The following is a 13,561-nucleotide window of genomic DNA, read 5'->3' on the forward strand; positions in this document are numbered from 1 at the left end:
TTCCACACGTGTCGAGTCTTCTTCCTGTAACCCTGACCACAGATACCTGCACAACACAGGTGTGCTTTTCAGGCGGGTGTTCCAACAACCAGGGAGGGGTTGTGAGCTCATTGAGGCGTGGCCTCTGCGCTGGACGCAGACACACAGATGCTCAGGAACAGCCAAATATAAAACCATCTTCCTCAGACGTGTTGGTGCTATTAACCTCAGCAGCCATATTATCAGGCTCCAGGTCAGAATTGTGCGTCACCATCCACCTGTCAGCTAAAGAGGCCACACCCCTCCATAATGCAAATTTTAATCCTTAATTTAAACAGTTGAGTTATTTTAAAAAGTCTGCAGACGTGTGTGTTTCTCGCTGTTGGAGCTGCTGCCTGGATAAATGCGACGCTTCTGTCAGGTGTACGAATCGAACACGTGACCCTCAGAGAGGATCGTGTTCACAGGAAAAAACGAAAACATTGCAAATTAAAATGACAAATGTCCAGCAGAAAACACTTCAGCTCACAGTTGTGTCAAAGTGCTTTATAATGTCAGGTAAAGACCCCTGAGCTGTCACTGTAGCGACAGCCGGATGGAAAAACCTCTGGCAGAAGTTGGACGATGGGACAAAGACGTGCTGCAGAAGAGAGCCAGAGATTAATAATTACTAACGATTAAATGCAGAAAGGTGTATTACCACACCAAGAAACACTCAGTGCATCATGGGAATCTCCAGCAGCGCAGTACCTGTAACACCTACAGCTTGTTCTAATCGCTCTAATAGGATATTATGGTCGACAGTATCGAACGCTGCACTGAGGTCTAGCAGGACAAGCACAGAGATGAGTCCACTGTCAGAGGCCATAAGAAGATCATTTGTAACCTTCACTAAAGCTGTTTCTGTGCTGTGATGAGCTCTGAAACCTGACTGAAACTCTTCAAATAAACCTCTGCAGATGATCTGTTAGCTGTTTGACTCTTTCAAGGATGTTTGATATGATTGAATTTGATGAAGTTAAGGTAAGGCCGGCTCAGCGGCGCTCTGGCTGCGGCGCCGACAGACCACAGTGATCTTTTCAGCAGATTCAGATGAGCCTGAACGGTGAGCTCAGTTTCATAGTCGTTACTATGCAAACTGTCATGAGCGCTGAACAATGGCCATGAGTAGCATTCAGAGAGTTGGGAACCCTCAGCTCAGCCTTTCCCTTTTCATGTGTTCTCAACGCCTCATTGAAACTTACAGGACGTCTGGGTGAAACACACGTTCTGGCCTGATGAGGTAGCTCTTTGGTGTTGGTTACGCCTCTTAACTCTTAGGTGACTTTTTCATGCTTGAATGATTCCTAACTGCAGAGATGAACCAGTGCTGCGTCTGCATATAACAAATAACCTGTCTGTTCCTGCAGGCATTACACACAGAGCTGCTCCCAGTTCAAACTGGTGACGTTGACTTATAAGTTTGTTATAATTGTGTAAACTCTGTTTTCTCCTGATGTACTTGTCTGTACGGAGTTCCCATGTTTATGAGGGATGGCACACACTTTTTAAGACTTTTACAAAGACACAGTTCGATCAAAATGTAGAATTAAAATTGTTTGAATTGATTAAATTTAGTTTTTAAATATACATATCTATATATATTTATTTATTGGTGTTACGATATGCGAACATAGTTTCTAATGAGTAACGTGTTTATTTGCGAGTAGTGCTGCGGCCTGGTCGTTGAGTAAGAGCTGTTGCAATCATTTTTCGTTATGTAATCGGGATTGACGGTACTCCACTCTGATTGGCTCATTTGTGTGGCCGTTATTTCCCCCAACTAATCGCAAAGAAAACCCAGGTTAAGGCGGGCTGAAACCAGCCAATGACCCTGCACTGACATCACGACTGTTATAAAAACCTCAACGTGACGTAGACTTCCTTCAGTTACAGTCGCCATTTTCTTGTGGTCGTTGAAAGGGCACTGAACTGCGACAGAAGACGGCTGAAATATACCCCCGAACCGGCGTGATTTCTCAACAAGTCCGGGACGAACAGTTAGCCGTATGAGTTCATGGACTGCCTGCTGATCAGTGGTTATGGTTTCGGTAAGACTCGCTTAGGTTTGGCCGAGTGTCTCAGCTCAAAGATGGACGACAGCGCGGCGAGGGAAGACGCCTGCCGGGAGTACCAGTCCTCCCTCGAAGACCTGACGTTTAACAGCAAGCCGCACATCAACATGCTGACCATCCTGGCCGAGGAAAACATCAACTTCGCCAAGGATATCGTGGAAATTATTGAAGCACAAATAAGCAAGGTTTTTATGAATATAGAATACTTTCACACAGATGTTTGCTGTCGATGTATGTAGTTAGCTGCTAGCCGAACATGGCGACGAGGTCGGCCGCGGTAACGGTCTCTGAAAACATCCAGCTGTTTGTTCTGCTAGCTCCGCATTCAGCCAACTCTTGAACAACTGTGTGTATTAAAGTCAACCGACCATTTATTCTTTATTGTACTCAGCAGCACGCCATTTCTCTGCAGACTCGCTGTAGGTACTCGATGTGGTCTGGAGTTGAAATCCACCTTAAATCAGCCCACCTTAAATCAGTCCGTCTTTACCGTTCGCTCTGCGTTTTCCTCTTTAATGTGGAGTAAACGTCAGTAGACGTGAGTAGAAAAGAAGGCGGCACTTTAGCGGGACGTTAACTTTGGTTCAGCTTGTTGCCATGGTAGTTTGTTTAAACCAACTTTATTTAAACAACTGCAGCGACAGAATACTTTCTGACACGTGGGAAGGGCCGAAATCTGCACGAGGCTGCTTTAAAACCTAGATTAAAGTTCAGGCTGATGATTATTTCTTAAAATTAAAAAATACTAAATTCACAAAATGGATGTTTTTTGAAAGTCTTGTTTCTCTGGGTTATTAACACAAAGGATGAGGCCACATAGAGCTGGGGAAGTAAATCTGAGTCACTTTCCTGAACAGGGGAAATCACCGCGCTGTTATTTCTGGCCTCAGTCGGACAGTAGCTCTACTGAACTCCGGGTGATGTCTCAGTTTGTGCCCTGCTGGTCTCAGGCTAATGCTCTGAAGTGGTCTAAACTTTGTTAAATAAAGAAACAGTAAAAACCTTGAATTGGCCTAAACTCCTCACATCAGGTTCAGCAGTTTGACTTTAAACCAAGGACAGATTTCATAGAAGTGCCTGACGTGTTGAAGTGTCGCCCGCTGATGTCTGTAAATGAATAAATAACTGCTGTGCTGATGGTGTCAGTTCTCCTTTAGAAGTCTGAGGTGTGCACGTGTTGAACAAAGCTTTGGTAAACAGTCAAACTTCCCTCTGCAGCACTTGAGCTTTCAATCAGCGTGAAGCTCGTCACATTGATCTGACTGAGGATTAGCGGCTCGAGTTTTTGGTGGATTTTGACCATCTGTAGTCCTGCTGAGCTCAGACCACATCAGTGTCTCTGAATGGTTTCAGTCTGATCTGTTGTGTGTTATCAGTGTCGGGTCATTGATTAACGGGGCGTCTTCAACACCCCCTCCGCCCGCCATCACGTTACACTCAGCTTCTGGTCCATGACACTTGATTTAATTCTCGAGTGAATCTTGAATTCTTGAAAAATGTGATTTGAATGGTTAAAATGTTTATAATAAAAAATGTGAAATGTGCTTTTTGTCATTTTTTATTTCCCAGTGTAATTTCTTGGCATGACTCTGGTTTCATTTACTGCACACACTGAGGGAGGGGGGGGGGATTAAAGATGTCGGGGGTCAAAGTGGAGGTGTGAGGGGGAATAAAGCTCACTGGGGGTGGAGTCACCTCGAAGACGAGCCTTCTGGGTAAACGTACAAAGAGCGGTGGAAGGTTACAAACGCTCTTTGGAGGTAAACGGCTCCTGGACTGAAGCCTGGCGGCGCCACGGACTCATTTTGTAACTCGGCAGACGCTGAGTGGACTCGGGAAGATGACTTTTCCTTTTTCTCCTGTGAAGACGCAGCAGCGCACGGACTGACTGGGACTGAGATGTTTTCCTGCAGTTCTTGACCTTTTGAACTTTTTCCACGTTTTTGGGTGCTGAGGGGCGGGGCAGGTGTACTGTGAGCTTTTATTCTGAAATGTTGCTTTTAACCCCTGTTTGTTTTCTAAACTTGTCGAGTTCTCTTATTGCTCCAGGCCCCACCCAGCGAGAAGCTTCCAGTTTTGTACTTAGTGGATTCCATAGTGAAGAATGTTGGAGGAGAATACCTTGCAGTGTTTGCTAAAAACCTAATCCCTTCATTTATATGTGTCTTTGAAAAGGTACAGTTCTCTTTGCTGCCGTTTGGCCTTGTTAAGATTTAAGCAGTGACATGTTAGCAGCCCTCGCACTCCCTCCTGTTTGTCCTGTTGCTTGCTTTCTTCTGTGTAGTCTCCTGCACTCTGCTCCTGTCTTACTGCGTAACGTACTGCTAATGAAAGCTGGAGGGAGGCTTTAGGACTTTAGCTGATGTTTTGAAGTGGACTAACAGCTGTGCACAGTGTGATGTCTGCTTTTTGTTGGTGGCTGTGGACCAAGCGCTGTCCTCTGTTTGTAGGTGGACGAAAACACTAGAAAGTCCCTGTTCAAGCTGCGCTCCACCTGGGACGACGTGTTCCCGCCCAAGAAGCTGTACGCGCTTGACGTGAAGGTCAACTCTGTGGACCCAGCGTGGCCCATCAAGCTGCCGCCGCCCACCCCCAACTCCAGCATCCACGTCAACCCCAAGTTCCTCAAACAGGTGTGTACGAGCGGGGGCGTGAGCCTCGGGCAGCCCGAGGTCGCCCCGGCGCAGAGGTTTGTTCCTGAGGTCCTCGTCGGGCTTCTCAATAAATGTGTCTGTGCCCTTGAAATGTCGATAAAGAAGATGTAGTGAAACGTGCAAGTACACCCCTGAGGATTGTTCACATGTAAATAAGTTATTGTTACAGTAACTACCACAAACAATGTTTCCTATTAAGAGTCTTTAAAAGGTCCAGAGAGCTTCAGCGTGGGAGGTTTTTGTTTTTAGTTTTTCTGCTGTAATATCTTCAAATAAAGATGTGCTGAGGAGAATAAAGGAGACCCGGCAGAACTCTGTGTACTATTTTGTTTTTTTACTTTTGCTCTTATGAGCGTTGAGTTTTTGTGCCTGATCTGAGGTTTCGGTTGTGCTTGGTTACGTTGTGAAGCTGCTTTCAGATCTGCTGTCGAGCTCACGTCAGATAAAGTAGAAAAATGAAGCTGGGAGCAGAAATTGGTTTGTTTGGCTCAAATGACAGAATTTGACAATTTTTAACCAACTAAAGTGAGCAGACGTCATGCTTTTATTAAACTGTTGACTGGTGTCAGACTGGGTTAACCTGTCAGGACATCCATGCAGAGTGAACCTGATAAACTGGTTCAAACCAGTGTTAACCACTGTCAGGTGGCTGCATGCAGGTTTGGTTAGTTTGATCACTGGAAATGTTTTTAAAGAGGTTTTCCATAAATATGACCGGGTCAAGTGTCACATCCACGTGCTCCTTACCTGTGTCCGGGTCAGGCTCCAGGGTTGGACCCCAGTGACCCTCCCTGGTCTCTGACCACACACAGCATCATCCACATTGAGCGATGGGATTTTGTGGAGCTGAACTTGAGTTCTAAACCGAAGTTATCTTTCTCTCCGTCTTTCAGCCTGAGGAGTCTTCATCCTCTCCCAGGCCAACCCCGGCCCAGCCACCGCCCACAGCCCCACCTGCCCCTCAGCCGGTCCCTGCCGCCATCAGTCAGTCCAGCCTGACACAGGAGCAGCTAATCCGGCAGCAGCTGCTGGCCAAACAGAAGCAGCTCCTGGAGCTCCAGCAGAAGAAGATCGAACTGGAGCTGGAGCAGACCAAAGCTCAGCTGGTACGACCACCTGGGGCTGTAACATCACTGTTAGCCAATCGCGTGTCTGCATCACAATCCAGGGGTTCAGACTTAAGCTAAAACCAGAACATTATCTGAGCGCTGTCATGGCCATTCACTGCTTTAAAAACCCTGAAACACCCCAAATGTGTTAAAGCCTTCAGCTCCAGTTCAGATCAAACTACAAACCAGTTTGATCTGAACTGGGACGCTGCTAGTTCCCATTTAAAGGGTAAAAACGACAGGAAGAAGCAGCAGAGTCTTAAATCTTTTGTTTTGGCTCAAAGCTCACCTGTCACTTGTCCGAAGGTTTAGAGCAGCGGTCCCAGGGCCGTGAGAGTCGAGGCTCGGGTGTGACATTTATGGTTTTCAGGGTTTTTGTCGTTAACGCTGTTTCCTCGGGTCTTTTCCCGTGTGTTAGGACTTGTTGTTTTTGTTTTACTTTCCTGTATTTATCCGCGACACCTTAAAGCGGAGTTTATCTGCTGTCAGGTTTGTTGTGTAGAAACTTGCACATATTTAACAGGCAGCTCTGTCACATGGTTACAGGTCAGCGGCTTCACATTACCAGCAGCGACGGCGATCTCCACTTCATCAGCAATGAGCCCGGCGCCCAAGCTCATCAGCCAACCCGCTCCCGTGGTCCGACCCTGGGTACCCCCTCAGAGCGATTCAAAGTCGTCCGTCAGAGACCCCCGGCTGAACCGCCCGCCCACTGGCCCCCTACCTAAAGACCAGCCTGCCACAACAAAAAGAGAGACTCCACCCACCACAGGAAGTCACACTCTCGCTCTGGAGAAAGCCAGGATGCAGAAGAAAGACGCTCCACAGGAGAAACCCAAATCCAAATCGCCGTCTCCAATGGCGAAGAGTGGGCCGAGTAAAACCAAAGCAGCGGAGGCAGCGCTTCAGAGCGGCACGAAGAAAGACCCGCGGCTGAGGAAACGCACGCAGGACAAGGTGGGCGAGGGCAAGGACGGTGAGCAGAAGGAGAAGAAGCGATGTGGTGATGAGGAGCGGGAGGATGCTGCACGGGGGGCGGAGCCTCAGAGGTTCAAAGGCAAACTGGTGAATGGTTCGGTCGCCAAACACGAGCGTGACAAGGCTGCTGATAAGACCGCTGGCAACGCCAGAACGCATGCAAGGAAGCGCACTCGCTCGCGGTCTAGGTCGCGATCCCCCGCCGGCTCCCCAAAGAGGAAGGACAGACGCTCGCCAAAGGGCAGAGCCCGCAGCAGCTCGTCCTCGCCATCACCTTTGCACAAAGCTGGAAAACCACGGAGGCTCGACCTGCTGCACAGCAAGCCCGGTCGGGAGGACCGTCCCACCCCCAAAAGCCAATCTGAGAGCAGAAGGTCCAAGAGACCCGGGGAGGAACGCCACTCCGAGACCAGAGACTCTCACTCGCCACGCAGCCACGACGGAGGCTGCAAGGAGATGAAGGACGCCCCTCACCGCTGGAGGAGCGGCTGGGAGGAGAGTAAACAGTGAGTTCATCAAACGCATCAGAAATATTATTCAAAAGTTTTAAAACTTTAAAAAACGTAAATCGTTTTCCTCCTCAGCATGAAGCTGTCGGGCGACGTGCACGCCAAGCCCACGCCTCAGAGACACAAACCGTACAGCACGCCAAACCGCCCCAGCACCCCCCGAACCCCGAAGCACCGGCTCAGCGTCGACGCCAACCTGCAGATCCCCGATGTCCTGAACTCCGCCTCCAAGAAGGACCTGCTGAGGAGGGTACGTTCACTGACCCGCTCACATGCAGGATAAAGCTGTTTCACTGGTTTTCACTTGTTATGATCAGTGGGGGGGGTTACCATGTCACTAAATATCATGTGACTATGACATGTCTGCAGGCGAGCAAGCGCATGGAGAGTGGCGAGATCTCCCGCGAGGAGTTCCTCAATATGGCTCACCAGATCAAACAGCTGTACCAGTATCAGGAGGAGATCCAGCTGCGCAAAGACAGCTGGGACGAATCAGACTTCCCCGTCAAGAAGCAGCCGCCACTGCTGAGCACTCCCTCATCTCAGCCCCGCCCCCACGAAGGCATGGACCCGGCGGAGCTGTCATACTACGAGCACAAGTCGAAGCTGAGGAAGACTCAGGTCAATCACCGACCTGCCGGAGAGGAGTGGGAGGGGGAGGAGACTCCCGAGATCACCGACAAACCAGGGCACAGCGAGAAGATGGGTGGCGGTCAGAGCGGCGGACATCCGCCGCCACATAAATACAACCGAGGCCCGCGAGACAGGCCAGGTGAGCGTCACATGATCAATAAATTAGCCAGAGAACAGAGCTTTATTCCTTAAACAAAAACACATCTGCTGCCCTTTTCAGGCGAGAGGCGGAGCAAAGAGTGCGAGGAGCATCGGGCGCCGCTCGCCCCCATGGTTGAGGAGTACAACCACGGCAAAGAGTTTCCAGCGCTGAAGCCAGGTCTTCGCTTCACGAAGAGACCCGACCACAGAGAGACAAGTGAGTGCACGCCGCCACCATGCTGCGCTGCGTTCACGTGTTCAAGTGGCGTGAAGGTTACCTGTTATCTGTCATCTTTATCCACAGAGAGGTCAGAGGTCAGGTTCTGGAGCGGCGGGGTGTCAGGGTGTCGATCAGGGATACTTCAGCAGGGTTAGACATTTCTAACGAGTCCTACACATTCAGTCAGGAGCCCCGATTACATCATCAGCTAACCGCTAATTAGACACTCCCCCTCACCGCCAGCCTTTCAAGGCATTGTGGGAGTCGTAGTCGGCCACCTCTGCAGTTCTGTAGTGTCACCCTCACATTCAGACAGATGAAGCTCAAACTGTAATTTATCAGCTGACAGGAAGCGGCAGCGTTCACAGCATTTCTTCTTCTGTGGTTTCCAGATGAGAGAGAGTGGACCTCGCCGCTGACAGAGCGGCAGCATTATAACGACCGCGAGGAGCAAAAGAGCAGCTACAATGTCCCACGGCGGTACGGCCCACCTGCTGACGCCCGCAGGCCGGAGGTGCCCCCTCCTTCGGGCACAGTGGTCCACAGGAACTCCCCGAGCCCAGCTGGCCTGGACGCCACGGCGACACGCTTCGAGCGCGAACGGCTATCACCGTTACAGAAAGACTCTGCTGACATGAGCCCGATAGCGCGCTTTGAGAGCCCAAACAGCGAGCACTCGGACGACGGGCCCCTTGATGCCCCGCCGCCTCATGCTTCAACCAAATCCATCCTGAAGGCGCCACTCCCCCGTGGAGGGCCGCAATCTTCGGTCCGACAGCACGGCGGGTCACCCGGACACACACCACCTCATGACGGGGGACACCCCCCTGCACGCTACAATGGCCCCGGTCATATGGGCTCTTCTAGGCCTCACGCCCCAGGATGGTATGAAGGCGGCGGTGGCCCTGGGCGGTTCGATGACTCACTGCAGTGTGAGGGGCCTCACCACCCAGCCCCCAGCAGGTTCGAGGGTGCCGGACCAACTCATCACACAATGGCGGAGAGGGTGGACGGTCCCGGACACATCAGTCATGGCCCGATGAGAGGCGGAGAACGAATAGGGCGGTTTGAGGGCCCCCCTCAGGGGCCCGGCAGGTTCGGGGCTCCTGTCGCACTACAGACACGATTTGAGGTGCCGGCACCCGGCCACTCAGAGGGCCCGCTGCAGCGCTTCGAAGCACCACGTCACTTAAACAACATGGGTCCCGGCCCTGGATCCGCCCCCATGGGCTTCCAGCAGCGGCCAGCACGCTTCGAGGGCCCCACGAGGTTTGATGGCCCTGGACACTTCGAGGGGCCGGGCCAACCGGGCCCCCGGTATGACGTGCCACATCAGGGAGGCCCCCCGCACTTCGAGCACTTCCCCGGGCAGGGCCACCTGCGCTTCGAACCCCAACACAACCTGCAGCCCCTCATGAGACAGATGGGCCCGCCCATGTACGAAACCCCCATGGCCCCCCAGCAGAACTTCGCCATGCCCCCCCAGCGTTTCCCGGACCCCATCAATCCTCAGTTCCCTGCAGCACCAGCGGCGTTCCCGGCGCAACAGAACATGCAGCAAGCCGGAAACTTCCATGTGCAGCCGTTCAGTCAGCCAGGACCCGCCCCCTTCTACAACCCCGGGGCACCCGCTGTTGGCTTACAGCAGCCGGTAAGCAACGCACAGGACATCACAGGATCTAGACCAATAAGAACAGAGGTAGTTTCAGACAGGTTTCAATCAGAGCTGCCTCGGTTCAGTCCAGTGTCAAATTCAGAGCAACTGGAGCTCCACCCACAGCTGAGCAGCTGTGACTGTAGTTTGGGGCAACCAAACACTTAGGCATCAGTTAAGTCAGAGTTGATGTGATACATGGAGACGCAGCTAAAAGAGCCGTTATTGGCCTGCTAACAGCATGCTAGCATGCTAATCCTGTATAATCGCAGTGCCTGAGTCTCCTCATGCGATACATGCACCTGAGTTTTATTTAGAAACAATGAAACTTTAAAACCTACATCTATCGCTGAGGCACAGCCAGCCTATGTTGCTAACTTCTGCAACTACTCCAGGTCAGTTGGAGCGAATGGAGTTCTTCCATATAAAACAGCCAATCGGGTAGGCCCAGCAGGCATGCAGCATGCAGCACAGATGGACTGCAAGTGTTACTGTTCTGCATGGTCACAAGTTTCTGGACCTTTGACCTCTGTGATGATTAATTTTCCTTTTTAATTGTTTTTCTTTTTTAAAGAGAATTTAAAAAAAAAAAACTACATTTAAAGGTATCAGGCTGTGCAGAGGGCGGAGTTAATGCTACAGAGCGTGCTGTTGCGCCGGTTCAGGACATTTATCATTAAATTAGCCCCACTACTGCCAGAAGGTGGCAGCAGACGCTGCTGAGCAAACAAGTGAACGTGTCAGGTAGGAGTGAGGTGCAGAAATGGCAGGAAGATGTGCAGTTGATCCTCTGAGCTGGTGGCTCTGATTGGTGCAGAGGCCACGTTGTTGAGCAGGGCGAGTTCCTGGGGAATGATCTGAGTGTTTGTACCTGTGCTGTTTTCAGGTGAGCGTGATGGGAGCCATGGCCCAGCCCTTCCTACCTCAGACCGCCGTGCCTTTCGGACAGCAGAGTAAGTTTGCGTGCCGTTTGTGTCGGTCAGCTTTAACGCTCTCGAGTTTAAGGTCAGAAATCGTGACTGGTTGTTGGTATTTGCGTAGATCCGCAGGTTGTCCCTCCGGAGAACCACTTCGGTCAGGTGGACGTGAACGACCTGCTGTCCAAGCTCCTCTCCACCGGCATCATCAAACCCTCGCAGCCCGACGCCGCGCCCGCCTCCAGCAGCGGTCAGTGAAGCCCCTCCCTCTGTCGCCTTTAACCTTCTTCTTCAGTCGAGTTTGATGTGTTTGGTTTTTTTTCCAGAATCGTCTTCTGTACCTCCGCCGGCACCGCCACCAGAGGAGGAGGAAGAGGAGGAGCAGGAGGTGGAGGGTGAGGGTGAGGGCGAGGGCGAGGACGACATGCTGGACCTCACCAGCTTCAGCATCGACGATATGAAACAGTGAGTCTTTGCCTGTCCTCATCGTCGAGGTTACTTTGTTCTGCTGTGACTCACTTTGCCCCGCCCCTCTCGCAGGCGCTACGAGAGCGTGGTGACGAAGCTGTACTCAGGGAACCAGTGCTGCCTGTGCAGCATGCGCTTCACCGCCGCCCAGACCGACATGTACGCTGACCACCTGGACTGGCACTTCAGGCAGAACCACGCCGGCAAAGTGGCGAGCAAGAAGGTCACGCACCGCCGCTGGTACTACAGCCTCACGGTGAGAACGAACACGCCTCATGGGGCGCGGCGCCTAGCTCCCTGTGGAGCGCTCTGATGTAACGATACGTTTGTCGTGCAGGACTGGATCGAGTTCGAGGAGATCGCCGACCTGGAGGAGCGCGCCAAGAGCCAGTTCTTCGAGAAGGAGAACGAGGAGGAGGTGCAGAAGAGCCAGGCGGCTGCCAAGGAGAAGGAGTTCCAGATCGTGAGAGCCACCAAGGACCAGGTGGGAGAGGTGAGTACGGCGGACGGCCAATCGACGGCCAACCTGCTTGTCGGTGACATCACAGGCTCGCCCAATAAAAATGCTTCCTTCCTCCCTGCAGAGCTGTGAGATCTGTCAGGAGCCCTTTGAGACGTACTGGGTGGAGGAGGAGGAGGACTGGTTCCTGAAGAACGCCGTCAAGGTCGATGACAAGGTGTGCCGAGGCTCCACCCATCCACTTCTAATCAGTAAGATGACCAATAAGAACAAAGCGAGTGACCAGCTGTTTGTTTTCCCTCCACAGAACTTCCACCCCTCCTGCTTCGAGGATTATAAGAACGTAAGTCTCACCTCCTCCCTCACCTCCTCCTTCCTCCTCTTTCTTCTTCTCTGGTATAAACTCACATGTTTTTCTTTGCGCCGCTCTCATTTGTCTCCTCAGACATCGTCGTATGTCGACGTCACGCCGTCGCCCAGTAAGCTGCTGACCGACCACCCGCTGGGCGCCTTCGTGAAGACGGAAGAAAAGCAGGAGGAGGTCACTTCCTGTGCTGTTGCTGCCGCTGCTGCTGCCGCCGCCACCTCAGTGAAACAGGAGGTGCAGAATGAGAGCGGGGAGCCTCCTGAAGTGAAGACGGAGGCAGGTGAGGCGGCGGCGGCGGCGTTGTGAGGTGGCGGCGGTTTTTAGCTGCAGGGACTCGTCCTCTGCGTCTGTACTTGAATACATTTTTGTATTTGGACTCGCGGCCGTGCGGCTGCCTCAGTGAACCTGTACATGACCTAATTTATACATTAAAGTATTTTTGGTAACTCTGGTGTTACAGTGATTGAATCAGCTGTTACCCCTGTACATAGATTATTGATGATTGATTGGTTTATCGATGGGCCCTCGCAGGTGTTGAAGGTAAGCATCGTCTGAGCGGGAGGCGTCGTGGACTCGTCTACCGAGGAGCCCGCCCTCTTTCCGTTTTTCTTTCTCTTTGGATCAATAAAAGCATCTGAAAGCTGTTTGTGTGAATACTGATTGATCTCATTGATCGTTAATTGCCTGAGTTTTACTGTCATTTGGGTTCCAAACATCAATAAAGGTTCAGTGGGTTCAAACATCCTGCTCTGGGTATTTATTCGTGTGTGTGTGTGAGTGTGTGTGTGTGTGTGTGTTAAAAGTTCATTTGAAGAGGAAGTGAAGCTGGTGCTGAGCCGACAGTCACAGAAGGATAAGAACTGAGTTCATCTCAGCTTAAATAACCTGCCACTTGTAGTATCAGCCAATCACATGACGGGCTCATTTTGCAGCGCAGACACGAGGTCAGAGGTGAATGTGCTGCACTCAGATGGCCTCCATAGACCAGTAGAGGAGCTTTACTGTCATGATGGCTACAACAGCATGTGTGATGATGTCAGATCAACATGGACCCTGACCTCCAGCAGCTCCTTGAATCCATGAAGGCTGAAAGCAGCTCCAGGCTGGTGATACTAGTGAAGTGTCAGCAGTGAAACAGGTTGCACTTTGACCTCTCAGGAAGCGTGAGGCTGTTTTCTGGGATCTGATTGGCCAAAAAGCTGCAGGTGAAGCTGACAGGGAGACGGAGATGAACCCTCTTCTTCTTTGGTCTCACTTGTATATTCAGCACTTTGGCGGAGTCTGCTTTCATTTCTGGTGTTCTGGTGACGCGTTATTTCGAGGTTACGCTTCCTGTCAGCACTGATGTGACCGCTGGG

At 51.4% G+C, this 13,561-nt stretch overlaps 1 protein-coding gene across 2 annotated transcripts; it reads left to right on the forward strand.

The window, feature by feature from the left end:
• The first annotated feature begins 1,762 nt into the window (after positions 1 to 1,762).
• On the forward strand, positions 1,763 to 12,847 carry pcf11 (PCF11 cleavage and polyadenylation factor subunit). Of its 2 annotated transcripts, XM_085471167.1 has the most exons (18): positions 1,763 to 2,278; positions 4,143 to 4,268; positions 4,544 to 4,726; positions 5,641 to 5,853; positions 6,403 to 7,340; positions 7,419 to 7,593; positions 7,713 to 8,115; positions 8,197 to 8,334; positions 8,422 to 8,487; positions 8,730 to 9,988; positions 10,878 to 10,944; positions 11,033 to 11,158; positions 11,235 to 11,373; positions 11,449 to 11,632; positions 11,714 to 11,869; positions 11,961 to 12,053; positions 12,144 to 12,179; positions 12,282 to 12,847. In XM_085471167.1, exons 1-18 carry the CDS (start codon positions 2,036 to 2,038, stop codon positions 12,507 to 12,509), a joined length of 4,773 nt encoding a protein of 1,590 aa, XP_085327293.1. In that variant the 5' UTR covers positions 1,763 to 2,035; the 3' UTR covers positions 12,510 to 12,847. The 2 variants fall into 2 exon arrangements, with proteins under 2 accessions (XP_085327293.1, XP_085327294.1); XM_085471168.1 differs by lacking the exon at positions 8,422 to 8,487 and having other exon boundaries at positions 1,764 to 2,278.
• The last annotated feature ends 714 nt before the right edge of the window (positions 12,848 to 13,561 follow it).

This window comes from Copadichromis virginalis, linkage group LG10, assembly GCF_057382275.1.
Source record: "Copadichromis virginalis isolate Kocher_CV1m ecotype Utaka linkage group LG10, C_Virginalis_male_GT1.1, whole genome shotgun sequence".
Taxonomy (NCBI): Eukaryota; Metazoa; Chordata; class Actinopteri; order Cichliformes; family Cichlidae; genus Copadichromis; species Copadichromis virginalis.

What these genes read in the sequence shown, in the direction of transcription:
- pcf11 (XM_085471167.1), top strand. Translation starts at nt 2,036, where the DNA reads ATGGACTGCCTGCTGATCAGTGGTTATGGTTTCGGTAAGACTCGCTTA. An exon ending in TTGAAGCACAAATAAGCAAG is followed by an intron (nt 2,279 to 4,142) that starts GTTTTTATGAAT and finishes TTATTGCTCCAG; the next exon opens with GCCCCACCCAGCGAGAAGCT. An exon ending in CCGTCAAGGTCGATGACAAG is followed by an intron (nt 12,054 to 12,143) that starts GTGTGCCGAGGC and finishes TTCCCTCCACAG; the next exon opens with AACTTCCACCCCTCCTGCTT.